Genomic DNA, 15,426 nt, shown 5'->3' on the forward strand with positions numbered 1-15,426 from the left:
CTAAATATTAAGATTATATAATAATAAAAACAAATAATATTTTATCAACATACTTCGTAATCTTTAAGTTTTCACAATATTTTTATTCTTTACTGATTGTATATACGTTCTCCCAATCATACAGGGGAAAAGAAGAAACGTGTCCTTCGGATTGGGCCCAATATATAAGGCTGTCTCCTTCCCCGCCTCCCAATCCATCGCCTCCTCTTTCTCGATCGAGGTCCGCTTGATTTCGTACTTGGTTGCTGCGGCAGTTCATCTTCTTCCGCATCTTTCGCGGCTGCTTTGGTAGATCTAATAATAATTTCCTTCTTTCACCGTTCCTTGTTGAAATCTGTTGACTAGTTTTTAGGGTATTGTTTTCTCTCATCTGGGTTTTCCTTTCTTCCATCTTCGAACGAGTACGAATTCAAGTGCTACTAAGCCTCGGGGACCCTTCTGAACATCTTTTGATTCGGTGCGCGCTATAGAGATCTGATCTTTCGTGAAACATCCGTGTTTCTGGTTATGGAAACTGGATTTGGGGGTTTGTGAGCTTTTTTTTTTCTCAGATTTCCTGGAATAGATTGATCTGTACTTTTTATGTTGTTGTTGGTTGGTTCTATCACGGCAATCGGAAAGCAAGATGTTCTATTTGGGGTGCTATTGTCAACCGTATTGTAGAGGAATAGTAAGTGGGAACCTGTAATAGAAGTCGGTGTCTTTTTGATGCAGGTACACCGGATACATCAGTTTCTACAAACTAAAATGTGAGTGCCACATTGCGCCGATTAATTTCAGTTGATGATCTTTATCTTGTTCCTTTTTTTTTTTGGATTGTATGACTCAATTTATTTGTCACCCGTAGGTTTTCTATCCGTGTTTATGCCATTTTATGTGATTAACAGAAGTTACAGTCAACATACCATGTTAAAAAGCGAAAAAATGCAATGTTGTTCTCTAATCCAATATGCATCTAGGGCTATATGCTATCTCCTAGTGCTGGCAATTTGTTCTTCCACTTAATAACTAATTGTTTTATTACAGTTATTTTCCACCAAGAAGACCTTTTTTTTTTTCTTTGTGGAGCATCGGATGTTACAATTACTTTTTTGCTTCAATTTTAGGGCGGATGAGGAACCAGTTGATCCAAAGCAGTATCTTGAGGATACTTGCAAACCGAAGTGTGTACGGCCTTTACGTGCATATCAGGTATTTAAGATTGCATTATCATGTCTCATTTCCCTGAAGCTTCATAGCTTGTCATCTTTTACGCACAACTAGTGAGACTGAACCAGGTAGAGAGTTTGGAATATACTTTTTGTGTAATTGAGGTTCTGATGAACTCTTTATGAACTCCAGATTTTGTGTTATTTTGATCAAGTGCTTCTAGTAAATCTGATAAAAGTTTATTTTCTATATCTCCTTTTTTCTGTACTTGTCTATTATGGTTCCTATTTCGATAATTTTGGAACTGTGACTGCAATTCCTTTTGTGAGATCTACTTTAAATATAAATTCTGACCTATACCTATTGTTTGATATGCTTTAAGATCTTTCCTCGAGCCTTTAGTGTAATTTGAACGTATTTTAACTTTAAATTTTAATAACTAGCAAATGATATCTTTATTTACTTCTTATTCTTTATTGTCATGGGATCTATCAGATACACTTCACTTTGCAAAAATGTCATAGTACTTCACCGAGATACCAACAAGTCCACTAATTTTTTTTGAACAGTCTGTTCTCTGTATTTCCCCTTTTTGTGTTTAATTAGTCCTGCTACATTAACATTACTAAATGTTATTGATGTTGGTTCAAATAACCTCAGCTATGTCATTTTCCATTTTAGCATTCTGTTTTAGTTAGTTTACCAGAGATGAATCCGAAGCAACAATTGCTCAAAGCTATCCTTATATGCTGGAGGCTCTGTTTTCTTTCAGTTGACGCTTGGTTTGTTTTCTTGCAATTGACGTTTGGTGCTTCTTGGTGGCTCTTTGTTTAAAAAGTTGGGTTTCAGTCTCTGATTCGAATAGGAGCACGTCATGCTAATGTGTCTTGCATGTAACACCCCCGATTAGTCTCACATTGAAAGTGAGCAGGATTAAGATTGACTTATAAGAGTCTGATGAGTGTACTACTATCAACTCCAGCTTAAGCATTTTGGTCAGTGGTTTAGACCAAACGAAGTTGATAGGCCAGTTAGCCTATCAGGCCCGAGTCATAATATTTGGTATCAGAGCCGACCTAGCATTTGGGTATAGTGAGGGGGCTCGAGTAGGAAAGGGCTACCCGTAGACGGAGTCAGAGGACTCGTCACGGCGTGGAGCCACCACTAGGCTACGCCTCACATGCACTATGCTAGGGTTTGATCTGGATTATGTTGGGGCTTGACGAGGACGTCAAGCCTTTGAGTGGGGGTGATTGTAACACCCCTGATTAGTCTCACATCGAAAGTGAGCAGGATTAAGATTGACTTATAAGAGTCTGATGAGTGTACTACTATCAACTTCAGCTTAAGCATTTTGGTCGGTGGTTTAGACCAAACGAAGTTGATAGACCAGTTAGCCTATCAGGCCCGAGTCATAATATATTCAGGGGTGTTACATTGCATGATCTAGGTTAATGGCTTAGGCGCTGATGACCACATTTAACTGTCCATGTGGCTGAGTGCCCTCACATCTCATGCACAATGATGCAATTATCAAGGGCACGCTCTGAGCACATTGGACTGTTCATGTGACTGAAAGCCCGTGGGTCCTAGGCACAATGACGGTTCTTTTTCCATGGTCATTTTATAAATATAGTCTTGGTTTTGGATCTTGTTTTTCTAAGACTGATCACTTCCTGGTTGGTATGTCTCTTCTACATGTTGGTTTCCATGAATGAGAAAATATAGGTTAATAGGTTTTTGATAAGTACATTTAAGTATTAACAGTTAAAATACAGAACATGTTACTGTTACTCTGACTTAGTTCTTAAAGTTATTTTCACAAAAGTATCATATGCCCTGATTGATTATTTTTCTGTTCTTTACCTTTGTCTTTAAGAAATTATTTGACGATCTGCAGCATGCATGCTAAAACTCATGCAGGCATGCGTTAAGAGAATCAAAGGAGATGAAACTGGGCATAAGCATTGTACTGGGCAATACTTTGATTACTGGAAGTGTATCGATGAGTGTGTAAGTACACTTCTCTTTTGTGCATCCATTTCTTCCAGGAAGGAGTAAGAGATGAGCATCAACTGAAACTTATTTTCGACCGCAGGTTGCACTTAAGCTTTTCGACAAACTGAAGTGATCGGAAAAGAATCTACATTTCCATAACTTTCATTGAATGTAAAGATTAATCTTTCTGGAAATTTTTCAAAAGAAAGTAATAAGAACAATTGCCTGGTAGTAACTGCTATAATGTTCTTGTGATCAGCCATTCTGTGCACTAAGATCTGTTTGACAATACTACTTCATAGAACAAAAAATTGTTCTTCATTAAATTTTCCTCATCAGGTTTTTCTGATCCTTCACATCAACTCTGGCATTCATTTGGTTCCCACTATGTGCTAAATTTACTTCAGTGAGTTTTTGGTCCTTATGGCTGATTTATTTTCTTTGAAAACTTTGAACTTTTAACTTTTGAAGCTTGCTATGGGAACTTCTGCACAAGGAATGGAGTCATATTTTCTACAAATGGCAAATGATGAAGACGAATATTTTATATCAGCAACATTTGATCACACAATAATATTTTTTTACTAAAAATATGGGTATTCAATCTTGGAAGCTTATTATGAATTTATTTAAACTAAAATAGTCAGCATCTTCAAAAGATTTATATCTACGAATGACAAATGATGAAGACGAGAAATGATGAAGATGAGATTTTATATCAGGACCATTTGATCAAACAATAACTTTTTTTTACTAAAAATATGGCTATTCAATCTTGGAAGCTTTCTATGAATTTACTTAAACTAAATTAGTTGGCATCTTCAAAAGATTTATATTTAGATGCCTGTCATGCTCTTCGCATAATGTGAATGATGTAAGATTTTGCAGATTTAGTTGTAAACCGATTTCATCCATTGCCTATAATATGAAAGTATTGTCATATCCTATATTTATAAAATATAATAAATTATCATTTTATTATTCATAATTTATAAAAATATATTTTTTTCAAATTTAAATTTTTATTTTTATAATAATAAATATTCTATTAACTAGAAAATAACCACATCTTTTTCCTAGAATTATAAGTTTCTTGCTTTAGATCAATTACAAAATTATAGATTATTCTAAAAATAAATATAAAATAAAAATATATCAGCAATCACACATGTTCGTAGGAACCTTAGAAAAATCATAAAAATAATTTTTAATATTCATGAAACAAATATCAATAATTTAATAAAAAAATAATATATTGATTCATCATAAAATTTATGCATAAAAAAAACGATGATAATTTTTTACTTAATAAATAAAGTTATACATCAACCAGAAAGGCGTATATCATACCCATCACATTTGATGATGTATTTTCCCAACAACGAATGAAGAGATATACTCCACGAGATGAATTCCCCCAACAGCGAATAGAGATAATTTATATCGTACTCCCAACAACTGATGGAGTGATATCCCTCACCGACCCAAGCGGCCTCCCAACAATGGATGGAGGAACCATCTAGTCGTTACATCTGATGGCCCGCTAATCCTCGAAGAAAATCATCATACCTATCCTCGGTAAGGATATATAAACATCCATGATCATTCATTTACATTCATCCATTCATTCACACATACATCGAAGAAATAGTATGACCAAATATTAAAAGAGACCATGTTTGATGTATGATTTGTTAGACTATGTCCATTTGTGGCTTTGCACTATGATGAGCCTATGACTCCTTTCACATATTACACTTTCAATGTAAACCACTAGTCTAGTCACATGTACTATATGGTAACAATCATATCATTATTATAAACTTAAAAAAATTAATAATTATTTTTAAATAATATCTTCGTATAAAGTTTTTAAGTTCATCAAATCGTAAAGGTATGAACTATTAATCTTTTAATAGTTCTCGATTAACTAAAACCCTAATTGGAATAGTTCAATTGATTTAAACTAAACTCAGTTCGATTATGACCTAACAAAACTAACCTCAAATCATTATAAAACCTATATGGAATCACCTTAAACGGGTTTAATTTGGATTTGATGAATCTCAAGTAGGTCGAGTATGTTTGAACTGGTCAAAGTGGTTTGGAATCACCCTAAACCGACTTTAACTGATCAAACATGTTTGATTTAATCAATTAACGAGTTTAAACAAATAAAGAAAGAGGAAATTGGACTATATCATATAGTGCTGACTTAAATTAAACCAACTCACTTGAGTCTTGGATAAGTCACATGTGCTGCATATGCATATCTAAAGTAATAAGTGACAATCATAGATGTCTTATAAGTCGTGAGACATGATATGTACTTTTTTTATTATAAAAAATTATCTTATATCATTATTTAACACCGAAAGACACTACATAAACCATTTTTAATTGAAAGGTTTATCAAAAACTCAAGTATCAAATATCAAAAAATCAAGATCATGATTAGAATAAAATTTATTTAAATTTAAATTGTCAAACCATCAAAATCACTTTTAACAAATTCAAAATGACATAAATAGATTCATTGAAAACTTGATAATATTTTAGGGATAGAGACATTTTCAAGAATAATGCATTCCCTTTTTTATGTGTTTCAATTTATGTTATTTATTTTATACAAGCATACCTTTACCTTTTTATGCCAAATAAAAACATGCATCATTATTTAAAATCGAAAACCAAGATTTTATAAAAATCATCGAGATCAAATATGTAACACATAATTCCAAAATATCATATTTCAAATAATCATTACATCATTAAATCATCAAGCATGATTTCATTGAATATAAAACATATTCAATTAAAATTATTTTGTTACCGATAGTTTTAATTCTAATGATCTTTCCTTTATTGTTTTGGCTAGAGAGCTTTATGAAGTATTTTAAATTTCGGTCGAGCATCCACTATCAAAATATCATTTTTGCTCTTTAACTTGTGATTGTAGACATATCTACAAGAAAGGAAGTTTTCTTTTAGGTACGTACCCATTTAACCTTGGGTTACTCATAAATATATCTACCTAACTTATCATTTTACATTAAATCATTTAAGATTCCTTTAGGGACCTATATTAACTTATGTGGACTATATCTCTTAAGTGGACATTTACGAGCACAATGTCTAAATTTATAATAAAAGTTGCATTTGTTTCAGGGTAAAACATGTAAAGTTGGGCCTTTTAACAAAGATGATTGGCTTTTAGTGAGTGTTACCTACAAAGCCAATTCCTTCCTTTCTATGAACATGACCCTTATTAGCAATGATCATGTTTAAAGATTTGTTAACTATTTTAAATGTTTCTAATGTTTCTTGTATTAATAAATTTTTTTTTTTAAAAGATTCTAATTCTACACATTGAGTACAAGGAGTTAACATACACTTATCATGCTCACTTTTTAATTGTTCTAAATTTACTAGAAAGAGAATCATAATCCTTTTTTAATAACTTGTTCTTTTTTATAACTAAATTAAAATCATCAAATAAATCATTAAAAGCATTAAGTAATTCATCATAAGATAAATAAGATTCGTTTAGGTCACATCCCTTGTCAGTGAGTGTTATTAGAGCATAATTTGTGACTTCTTTATTGGTTAGCTCCTCGTCTTCGGATGCGCTCGAATTGTCCCAAGTAGCTTTTAGCGCCTTTTTTTTCTTTAGTTGCTTCTTCTTCACTTAGGGACATCCATTTTTGAAATGCCCTGGCTTCTTACATTCATAGCAAATTATTTGATCTTTTTTAAGTTTATTTTTATTTTTAATATCTTGTTTAGTTTTATTCCTTTTTATGAATGTTTAAAAAAAAATTATTAGAAGTGCCAAGTCATCATCATCGTCGTCGTCATCACTAAGTTTTCTCTCAAGTAGTCTTCTTGAATTCAAAGTGTCAAATCCTTCATGTTATTTGGAAGGTTGTTCTCAAGTTCTTCATATATATTGCACGTCATTTTGTAGGTCATCAAAGACCCGATAAGTTCTTCGAGTGGAAAGTTGTTCAAGTCCTTGGCTTCTTAAATTGCAGTTACTTGATCCAAACTCTTTGGAATGGATCTTAATATCTTGTTAACAAGTTCAAAATTAGAAAAACTTTTACCAAGTGCTTTTAGACCATTAACGACATCCGTAAACCGGGTGTACATGTCTCCAATAGTCTTGCTTGGTTTCATGTGAAACAATTAATAACTATGAATTAAAAAATTAATTTTTAACTCGTTAACTCTACTCATGCATTCATGTGTGATTTCAAGTGTATGTCAAATATCATAAGCTATTTCGTAAATAGAAACTCGATTGAATTCATTTTTATCCAAAGTATAAAATAAAGCATTCATAGCTTTAGCGTTCAAAGAGAAAGTATTCTTCTCCAAATCATTCCAATCGTTCTTTGAAAGAGAAGACTTTTGAAATTCGTTTTCAACGATATTCCATAACTCGAAATCCATAGAAATAAAAAAAATCCTCATTCTAGTTTTCCAATAAGTGTAGTTCGTTCCATTGGACATGGGAGGACGTATGATAGAATGACCCTCTTAATTATCGACAAAAGCCATCTCTCTTAGGTTTTAAACCAAATTGAGAGTAACCTTACTATGATACCAAAAGCCATCTCTCTTTCATTACGACACTAAGTAATGAAAGAAGGTAGTAAGAAAATAACATACTAGATTTATAGTGGTTCAGGTGTTGTGACCTACATCCACTTTTGATTCCTCCTCCATCGAGGTCATCGACGTCCACCAATGGTCTTCCTTCAATAGGCGAAGACCAACTACCTTCTTATAAAGCTTTCTCCTTTTTACGGGTTCAGGAGACAACCCTTACAAGCCTTACACCTCTTCTCTAATAATTATAAAGCTGAAGAAATAGGATGAGGACTCACTAGCACTTTACAACACTTTTATACCCCAACATTTAAAGATTTTTTTACACTTTTTTGCTCTTTTTGTTACCCTTTCATATAGAAAGAAGTGGGGTATTTATAAGCCCCAAATGTTTTAGAATTGGAGCCAAAAAGTGTCTCTTCGTGGATTTTCGGGGTACTGACGGTACCACTGCTTGACACTCTGACACTAGGCGGTGCCACCGCCCAGTCTGATGGTACTACCGCCTGATAGAACATCGGAGACTGGGCTCTGGTTGTGTCATTGTCTGGCAGCATTAACTGTCAACGGTACCACCGCCTAGACCACCTAGGATGCTGAGCCTCAAGCGGTGGCACCGCCTAGGGGCAAGGCTTCAAGTGGCCGAATGAGCCTTCCATCTGGCCCAACCCAGCCTTGTCTTGGGCCCAATTGGCCCATAATTGAGTTAGTAGGATTTTTCTCAAACCTAACTCAGATTGAACCCCTAACTATGATAATTAAAGGCATAGACAATTAAAGCATAAGTAATCTTCGTTGTCTGTCATGTTAATTGTTCATCTGAACTCCCGATGAGACTTTCGGCGAACTTCCGGCAATCTTTCGTTGAACTCACATCGATCTTCCAACAAGCTTCCAATCTTCCAACAAGCTTCCGATCTTCCAACAAGCTTCCGATCTTCCAACGAGCTTTCGCTGCATCGTCTGATCCTTCGGTGTATCTCCCGATTCATCCAGCTCGATGCTTAATCATTGACTCCCGCCCAATTTCGATTCTTCTTTAATCGCTTTACCTTTCTCATAATCATAGTTAGTCCTGGATCACTTATCTCAACATATGGATTAGATCATTAATTCACTAATTGATGTCATCATCAAAATCCGAGATTAAACAAGGAGGACAATTGACCTCATTCATCCTCTCCCACATATCCGTAGGAATTCAAGGATATACGATCTTCATATGTAACACAATCTTTCTTGTATGGGCAGTTTTTTGGTTTTGTAGGTTTTTGCGCACTAATCTTTCTATGACGATAAAACCTTTTTTTCTACGAAAAATTCTGAGATTTTTATTTTCTATTCTTCCATTGCGCATGTGATGTCGCTCCAGATTTTCCAGCATTATGTTGAGTTAAGATACAACAAACTAAATAGAGGAGTGATCATATATCTAATGCCAATCGCATAACTAGTAGGCTTAACTTCATAGACTAGGCTAAGTTGGGGTTGTGTCATGCCTAGACACATGAGTTGGGGTTATGTTTGACCACATGGATTGGATCATACCTGGCTGCATAAAGCCGCATAGTTGAGTCGTATCTTACCATATGGGCTAAGTCATATATGGTCATATGGATTGGATAGTACCTAGCCACATGGGTTGAATCATGGCCATGTCGATTGGATCGTACTTTGTCACATAGGTTAGGACGTACATTGCCGTATGGACAAAATCGTACTTGATCACATAGGTTAGGTTGTACATTGCCACATGGGCTACCTCCTATATGGTTACATGAGGTTGGGTCATGCCTAATCACATGGGCTGAGCTATACCTAGCTACATGAGCTGGGTTGTACATAACCACATGGGCTAAGTTGATCTGGTCTAACATATTGACTTGACTCAAGTTAAACCCCGATTAAACTCCTCTAATCAAATTAGATTTTAATATTTTAAATTATTAAAAAATAACTCAAATCCATGAATTAAAAATTTTAAATTCACGATCTTAAATTTAAAACTAATTACATCATATAAATTCACACATAATTCTTGAAACATAAATATATCTAATTAAATAAATTAAAATTATTATATTAATCAAAAAATAAAAAATTAAATAATTAAATCAATATTAAAATTTAATTTAAACTTTTTAATTTTCTTTTTATTTTACTTACACACCCAAAGATTAAATATAATATTTATTTATTATGATTCACACGTATACTATGTACTTTCTAAAAAACACCACTTATTAAGAAATAAATCAAACATCATTTATTAGGAAATAAATCAATTAATAATCTAATTAATTAGTAAAATTTTTAATTTATCCACATGATTCAGAAAATCAAATTTAATCATTTTCTTAATTATAATACACATAAAAAATTAATAATAAAATAATATATTATTTATAATAATTAATTTATATTAAGGAAAAAATTATACCTATATTATGAAAGAATTGCATATATGGAAACTTCAGGTGAAACACGTAGGAAATAAATTCTAATTCCTTAAATTCATATCATTATATAATCATTTCATCTGCTGCTGTTAACATACTCCATGACTTGTAGAAAAAAGGGCTTCTCAACCGATTAAGTAACATCAAAATCAAAAGCAAATTGAGACCAGCAGTGAAGAACAATTGCAACAATAAAACTTGAAGCACAAGATAAATGACAAATTATGATCAATTCATGTAAATAAGTGTCCATCTTTTACCTCTAATACTGAGTCCATGTGGTCCTCTTGTTATCCTCCAATTAAAACAAGAAATGTACAATAAGGGTAAACAAAAATGTCTCAGATATGTAGTAAGAACGTTTTCAAGATCTACTGGTGGCCGGCAGGAGGCTCCATTGCCTGAGGAGGTGGTGCTGCTGCTGTCTGAAGCTGTGTTTGTCCTGGTGGGGGTGGTCTGGGCCTTGCATACTCTGCAAAAATAACCCATCCATCTAGAAACTGCATTCAAAAGGAAGAAATGTGAGAGAGGATGAAGACCGATATTCCAAAAAAAGAAAAACTAAAAGATCCACTCGAAAATTAGCCACCGTCGATGAACAGTGCAGTCAATAAAAAAAAGAAATGAAAATTCTATGCAGAGTACTATAATGGTCCCATCTGCCCATGGAACCTCTTGATAACTTCTGGTCTCAGCCATCCGTTTGTTCTGATCAAATCAAATTTATAATATTTATTTTCTAATTATCATGCAACTGATATGCCATTTATGTATGGATAGAGGAATACATAGAGTTGGACACGGTCAAATGAGGAACTGAAAGAAAGCTATGATAGAATGGATGGTTTTAAATGAGACCCTTCTATGTAGAATTCCCATTCATAACGTAAAATATCAACTTGATATAATGATCTGCAATTATAAAATCCAACCGACTAAAATTCTTGATGTGAATATTCACAGCACAAAATATAAAGATTCACAGAGAATATATAAAATTTGAGTTATGACTCACCTTGCCATCCATGCCTTTTATTCCAGCTTCTGCTTCTTCCAGTGTGGCATATCTAACAAAACCGAACCCTTTGGAATATCCAGACACACGGTCCGTCACAACCCTAGCTGTATATAAGATGCTATTAGCATCTATGGATATGATCTAATAAAGAAAACTTTTCTCAAGACAATAAGATACCATGGACTACTTGCCCAAATTTTGAGAAAGCTTCCCACAGTCCCTCAGATGTAGTTCCCTTATTCAGTCCTGCAAACCACTTTGCTCTAATAAAGGAGAACACAAATTGAAAAAAAACTGACATTACACTAACAATGTTAAAGAAAAACAAAAACTACAGAAAAGAGAAGACTTTTAAGATCTGCACATCTGCACATCGACTGTAATCTGTTTGATTTGTGAAAGAGAATCAGTGTTAACATTGACTTGTCTAGGAACCAAGAAAGGTTGGCCAGTCTTACTGGCGCCATAACAATCCAAGATGACTCTGTTGACACCAACTCCAACAGGTAGCAATCCTATTATGATCATCAATTTGCTTGATTATCTGTTCTTATAATTTATCATTTCTTAGCAAATAGATGGCTCTCTGGGAAGGTTCCATCTATAATAAATAATGCAACACTAGTCCATATTGGTCAGAAGGCCTCAATCTGACAACAGATCTGTCTTCTGACTTATGTTGGCATACACAAAATTATATCTCAAATTATCTTACATGGAGTAATTACAAGTCAGGACACAACAGAAGCAAACTCATGCAACATAAAATTAAGTCTGTTGCATGATCAACAAATTAAGAAAATAGTTCAGACTTAATGGCTAAGTGCCAACCATAAGATCCAACTGGCCTGCCTTGAGTCGATTATTAAGTCAAAGAGCTAATTTGTGTACAAAAAATGGACTAAAAATCTTCTTATATATCTATTCAGCTAGCATCTTGTTAATATGAAAGACAGGAAAAAGACAATACAGCACACACAGAGACCCAAAAATTATCACACACTAACACAAACATAACTCATTAATAAAAAGAAAAAAAGAACATTGCAGCAATAAGTTTCCTTCGAAATATATTGCAATAATCTGTTACCCCTTTTGGTTCTGAGTTTCCCAATATTGCTAATTCTAAAAGAACTCACTTAGACTACAATCAATGTCAGCACATCTCTTTTCTTCTTTTTTTTTCCTTCATGCAAGGGTAAATGACAAAAGAGAAATTTAAGCCAAGATCTCGGGATAATCCGTCAAAGTGACACTTTCAGATATATCAGATATATCAGATATGGTTCTCACTTTGATAAGTGGTTCTGGTTTATCACCATCAAACCAATGTTTAAGATTAAAAATAAATAAATATAAACACATATGATAAGAACTGTAGAGGGTGCAACTAGTTCCCGAGATATACTACTTTGTGTTGTTTAAAAGTTCCAGCAATTTTCTTCTACTTCACAGACGAAGAATCAGAAGATGGTCTTATAGTCCATGCCAGTGACTACACCCAAACCAATCATTTCATTATAAGGTGCCTCGTTCGAACAAACCAAAATTGCCAAACATCTACCATGCATATAGATTGTGCACGAAGAACCTATCATCTCTTACATGTAAGAGAACTTGAGGGCATATGACAACGAGATAACCACTAACAAGGAACCTGCAGCATTGTTTCTGCAGAAGACTTCTAATGCATAATTTAACTCACATGGTAGCTTCGAATACAAAAGTCATGATATTTTCAAGTATAAGCAACCTTAAGAACAAGAACAGCTGAAAAGATCCAAAACTGCTACTAGCCCAAATCAAACATCTCAAAAAAAGAGTTTTTTTTTCCTAAATTTGTGGAGATGTCCAAGAAATAAAAGAGGGCTAATTACATATTACCCTCTGTAATTAGATCTCATTGACATCCTGATCCCTATACTTAAAAAGCTTACATTGAAATCCCTATAGTTATGAAAATAAAACATCTAATTCTATTTACCCTAACATCGTCGGTTTTACCGACGAAAGCAAAAAGCAAAAAGATAATTTTAATGTTTCAATTGGTAGTGATGAACGACATCAGTGGTAGCGGACGATGGCACTGTTGTGGATGAGGAGAACGGCGACAAGAGGTGAGGGCCCCTCGACAATTGCATCGACGTTGACGCGAACACAGATGCAAAGCAGCCCTCACCTCTCATCGTCGCTCTTCTCATCTACAGCAGCCCTTTCGTCCCTCTACAACTACGTCAGCATCGACATAGTTGTCAAGTGATGAAAATACCATCGATACAGATGCAGAGCGACCCTCACCTCTCGTCGTCGTTCTACTCATTCACAACAACCACTCGTGATCTCAACAGTGTCACCACCACCAACTGAAATATTAAAATGATCTTTTTATCATTTTTTTCGTGTTTCAACTTTAAGATAAATGAAGTTAAATATTTAATTTTCATAACCGATTTCAATATAAATTTTTTAAGTTTAAGGAATGAGATACTTAGGAGATCTAACTACATGAATAATCTGTAATTAGTCAAATAAAAGATCATGATCACAACCAAGAAAACTGATCTTCTAAGCAGAGGACAAGAGCAGGATGAGACCCTTCCAGATCTTGTATCCAATTCTAGAACCAAAATGAACAATAAGGGTAGAAAAGGCGATATAAAATGACACGGAGTCTTGCCTGAGACGAAGAGATTGGTGGACGGCTCCGCCGCCGGGCGGGCAGCCGCTGGAAGCGGAGGAGAGAAGGCGGAGATGGAGAAAAGCCGCCGAAATTCCGACTCCGATGCCGGGGCTGCGGCGGCGAGAGGCGGAGGAGAGATGGCGGAGATGGAAAAGAACCGCCGGAGTCCCGCCCTCGCCGCCGCCATCTCTCTCGCTCTCTCGTTCGTCTCTGTGAATGTTCTCGAACCGCCTCGGCGCTACACGCGAGAAACTTCCAAATGTTTTCGACGTCAAATGCCTAAAATACCCTCGTCGCTGTGTTTAGACAGAGAAAATTACTCTTTATAACCTCCTTTTTTTTACCGTTTATAATCATATTTTGACAACCCTTTGTTATTGATAATCTTTAAAAATAAAAATATTATTTTATTATTTACAACTCATATATTATCAATTTTTTCCCTCCATAACCAACGGAACCCTTGCGTCCTCTCAGCCTCCGTTCCGAGGTCGACGATGGAGATCGTCTCTTCGAGATGGCTGATGGCTTGCGAATAAATATTTATATTGGAATGAAATAATATATTAAATATTTTAATTTATCTTTTAAATATAATTCATATTAAATAATATCAATTAACTTTTAATTGATTTAAATTTAATTTAATCGAGATCTAATTGAACTTAATTTAATTAGAACATAATTGAATCAATCCCTAATACTTATTTAATAATCATCCTAGATTAGATTAGATTTAATTTAGATTAAATGAACTTAAATAAGTTAAATCGATTCAGAATCACGATCTAAATTGATCAAATCTGAATTGATTCAATCAATATTTAAGTCCTAATTAAATAAAGTACATGCAATAGAATAAGCTTTATAATAACCTATGAGTGCGCATGCATCATAGGTTATGCATATTGGGCTGGGTCAAGTTAGACTAGGGCCTAACTAACTTGTTAGATGGGCTTAACTTGTTGGATGAGGGCCCAAGTTGATTTCAATCCAAATCCTAATTAATTATTTTAATTTTAAATTATAAAATCATAAAATTATAATTAAAACATCTAATTATTATTAATACATAATAAATAATAATATATTAAAAAATAAAATTATATAAGAGAAATAAATAATATTTAAATTATTATATAAATATAATAAAAAATAAGTATTATAACTAGTATCGTGCAGGTAAGATAAACATTTTAGAAAACTGTACATAACATAAATAATTATAATATATTTTAATCTAAGAATAAAATTTTAAACACTTGAAAAAATAAAATAAATTAAGAAAGATAAGAAAACTTACCCCTTATTAGATGCAACTCTTTTTTGCTTTTGCATTTGGCTTAACGAGTAATGGTAGAGAAGAACCCCCTTAAATAAGAGAGATGAGTAATGGTGGAGAAGAACCCCAACAGCGATTTTATTTCATATCAGAGATAAAAGGTTGGCCTATGCTTTCCTTCACGTCCCAAAGGTGTTCGAGTTATCCTTGAGATTTTTTGGCCAAC

General features: G+C 33.9%; 2 protein-coding genes across 8 annotated transcripts; one reads left to right on the forward strand and one right to left on the reverse strand.

Annotated features, from left to right (window-relative positions):
• The first annotated feature begins 127 nt into the window (after positions 1 to 127).
• Positions 128 to 3,382, forward strand: LOC135652676 (cytochrome b-c1 complex subunit 6-1, mitochondrial-like). 7 transcript variants are annotated; one of them, XM_065173808.1, is made up of 6 exons: positions 165 to 288; positions 415 to 526; positions 715 to 749; positions 1,107 to 1,191; positions 3,073 to 3,162; positions 3,248 to 3,382. In XM_065173808.1, coding segments are annotated over exons 3-6 (210 nt in total). In that variant the 5' UTR covers positions 165 to 288; positions 415 to 526; positions 715 to 747; the 3' UTR covers positions 3,281 to 3,382. The 7 variants fall into 7 exon arrangements, with proteins under 7 accessions (XP_065029881.1, XP_065029879.1, XP_065029878.1 ...); XM_065173809.1 differs by lacking the exon at positions 415 to 526 and having other exon boundaries at positions 128 to 220; XM_065173807.1 differs by having other exon boundaries at positions 134 to 457.
• Positions 3,383 to 10,393: 7,011 nt separating this feature from the next.
• On the reverse strand, positions 10,394 to 14,176 carry LOC103971808 (organelle RRM domain-containing protein 2, mitochondrial). Its single transcript, XM_009385935.3, has 4 exons — positions 13,916 to 14,176; positions 11,416 to 11,484; positions 11,236 to 11,342; positions 10,394 to 10,720 (listed from the first exon to the last, which is right to left on the reverse strand). Exons 1-4 carry the CDS (start codon positions 14,103 to 14,105, stop codon positions 10,592 to 10,594), a joined length of 495 nt encoding a protein of 164 aa, XP_009384210.2. The 5' UTR covers positions 14,106 to 14,176; the 3' UTR covers positions 10,394 to 10,591.
• Positions 14,177 to 15,426: the final 1,250 nt, after the last annotated feature.

This window comes from Musa acuminata, chromosome BXJ3-11 (assembly GCF_036884655.1).
Source record: "Musa acuminata AAA Group cultivar baxijiao chromosome BXJ3-11, Cavendish_Baxijiao_AAA, whole genome shotgun sequence".
NCBI classification, from domain to species: domain Eukaryota; kingdom Viridiplantae; phylum Streptophyta; class Magnoliopsida; order Zingiberales; family Musaceae; genus Musa; species Musa acuminata.

Coding starts and splice junctions, on each gene's coding strand:
- LOC135652676 (XM_065173803.1), top strand. CDS start 709: ATGCAGGTACACCGGATACATCAGTTTCTACAAACTAAAAT. Junction 750..1,106: donor CAGTTTCTACAAACTAAAAT/GTGAGTGCCACA, acceptor CTTCAATTTTAG/GGCGGATGAGGAACCAGTTG. Junction 1,192..3,072: donor GGCCTTTACGTGCATATCAG/GTATTTAAGATT, acceptor AAACTCATGCAG/GCATGCGTTAAGAGAATCAA.
- LOC103971808 (XM_009385935.3), bottom strand. CDS start 14,105: ATGGCGGCGGCGAGGGCGGGACTCCGGCGGTTCTTTTCCATCTCCGCC. Junction 11,485..13,915: donor CACCAATCTCTTCGTCTCAG/GCAAGACTCCGT, acceptor AGTGGTTTGCAG/GACTGAATAAGGGAACTACA. Junction 11,343..11,415: donor ATTTGGGCAAGTAGTCCATG/GTATCTTATTGT, acceptor TCTTATATACAG/CTAGGGTTGTGACGGACCGT.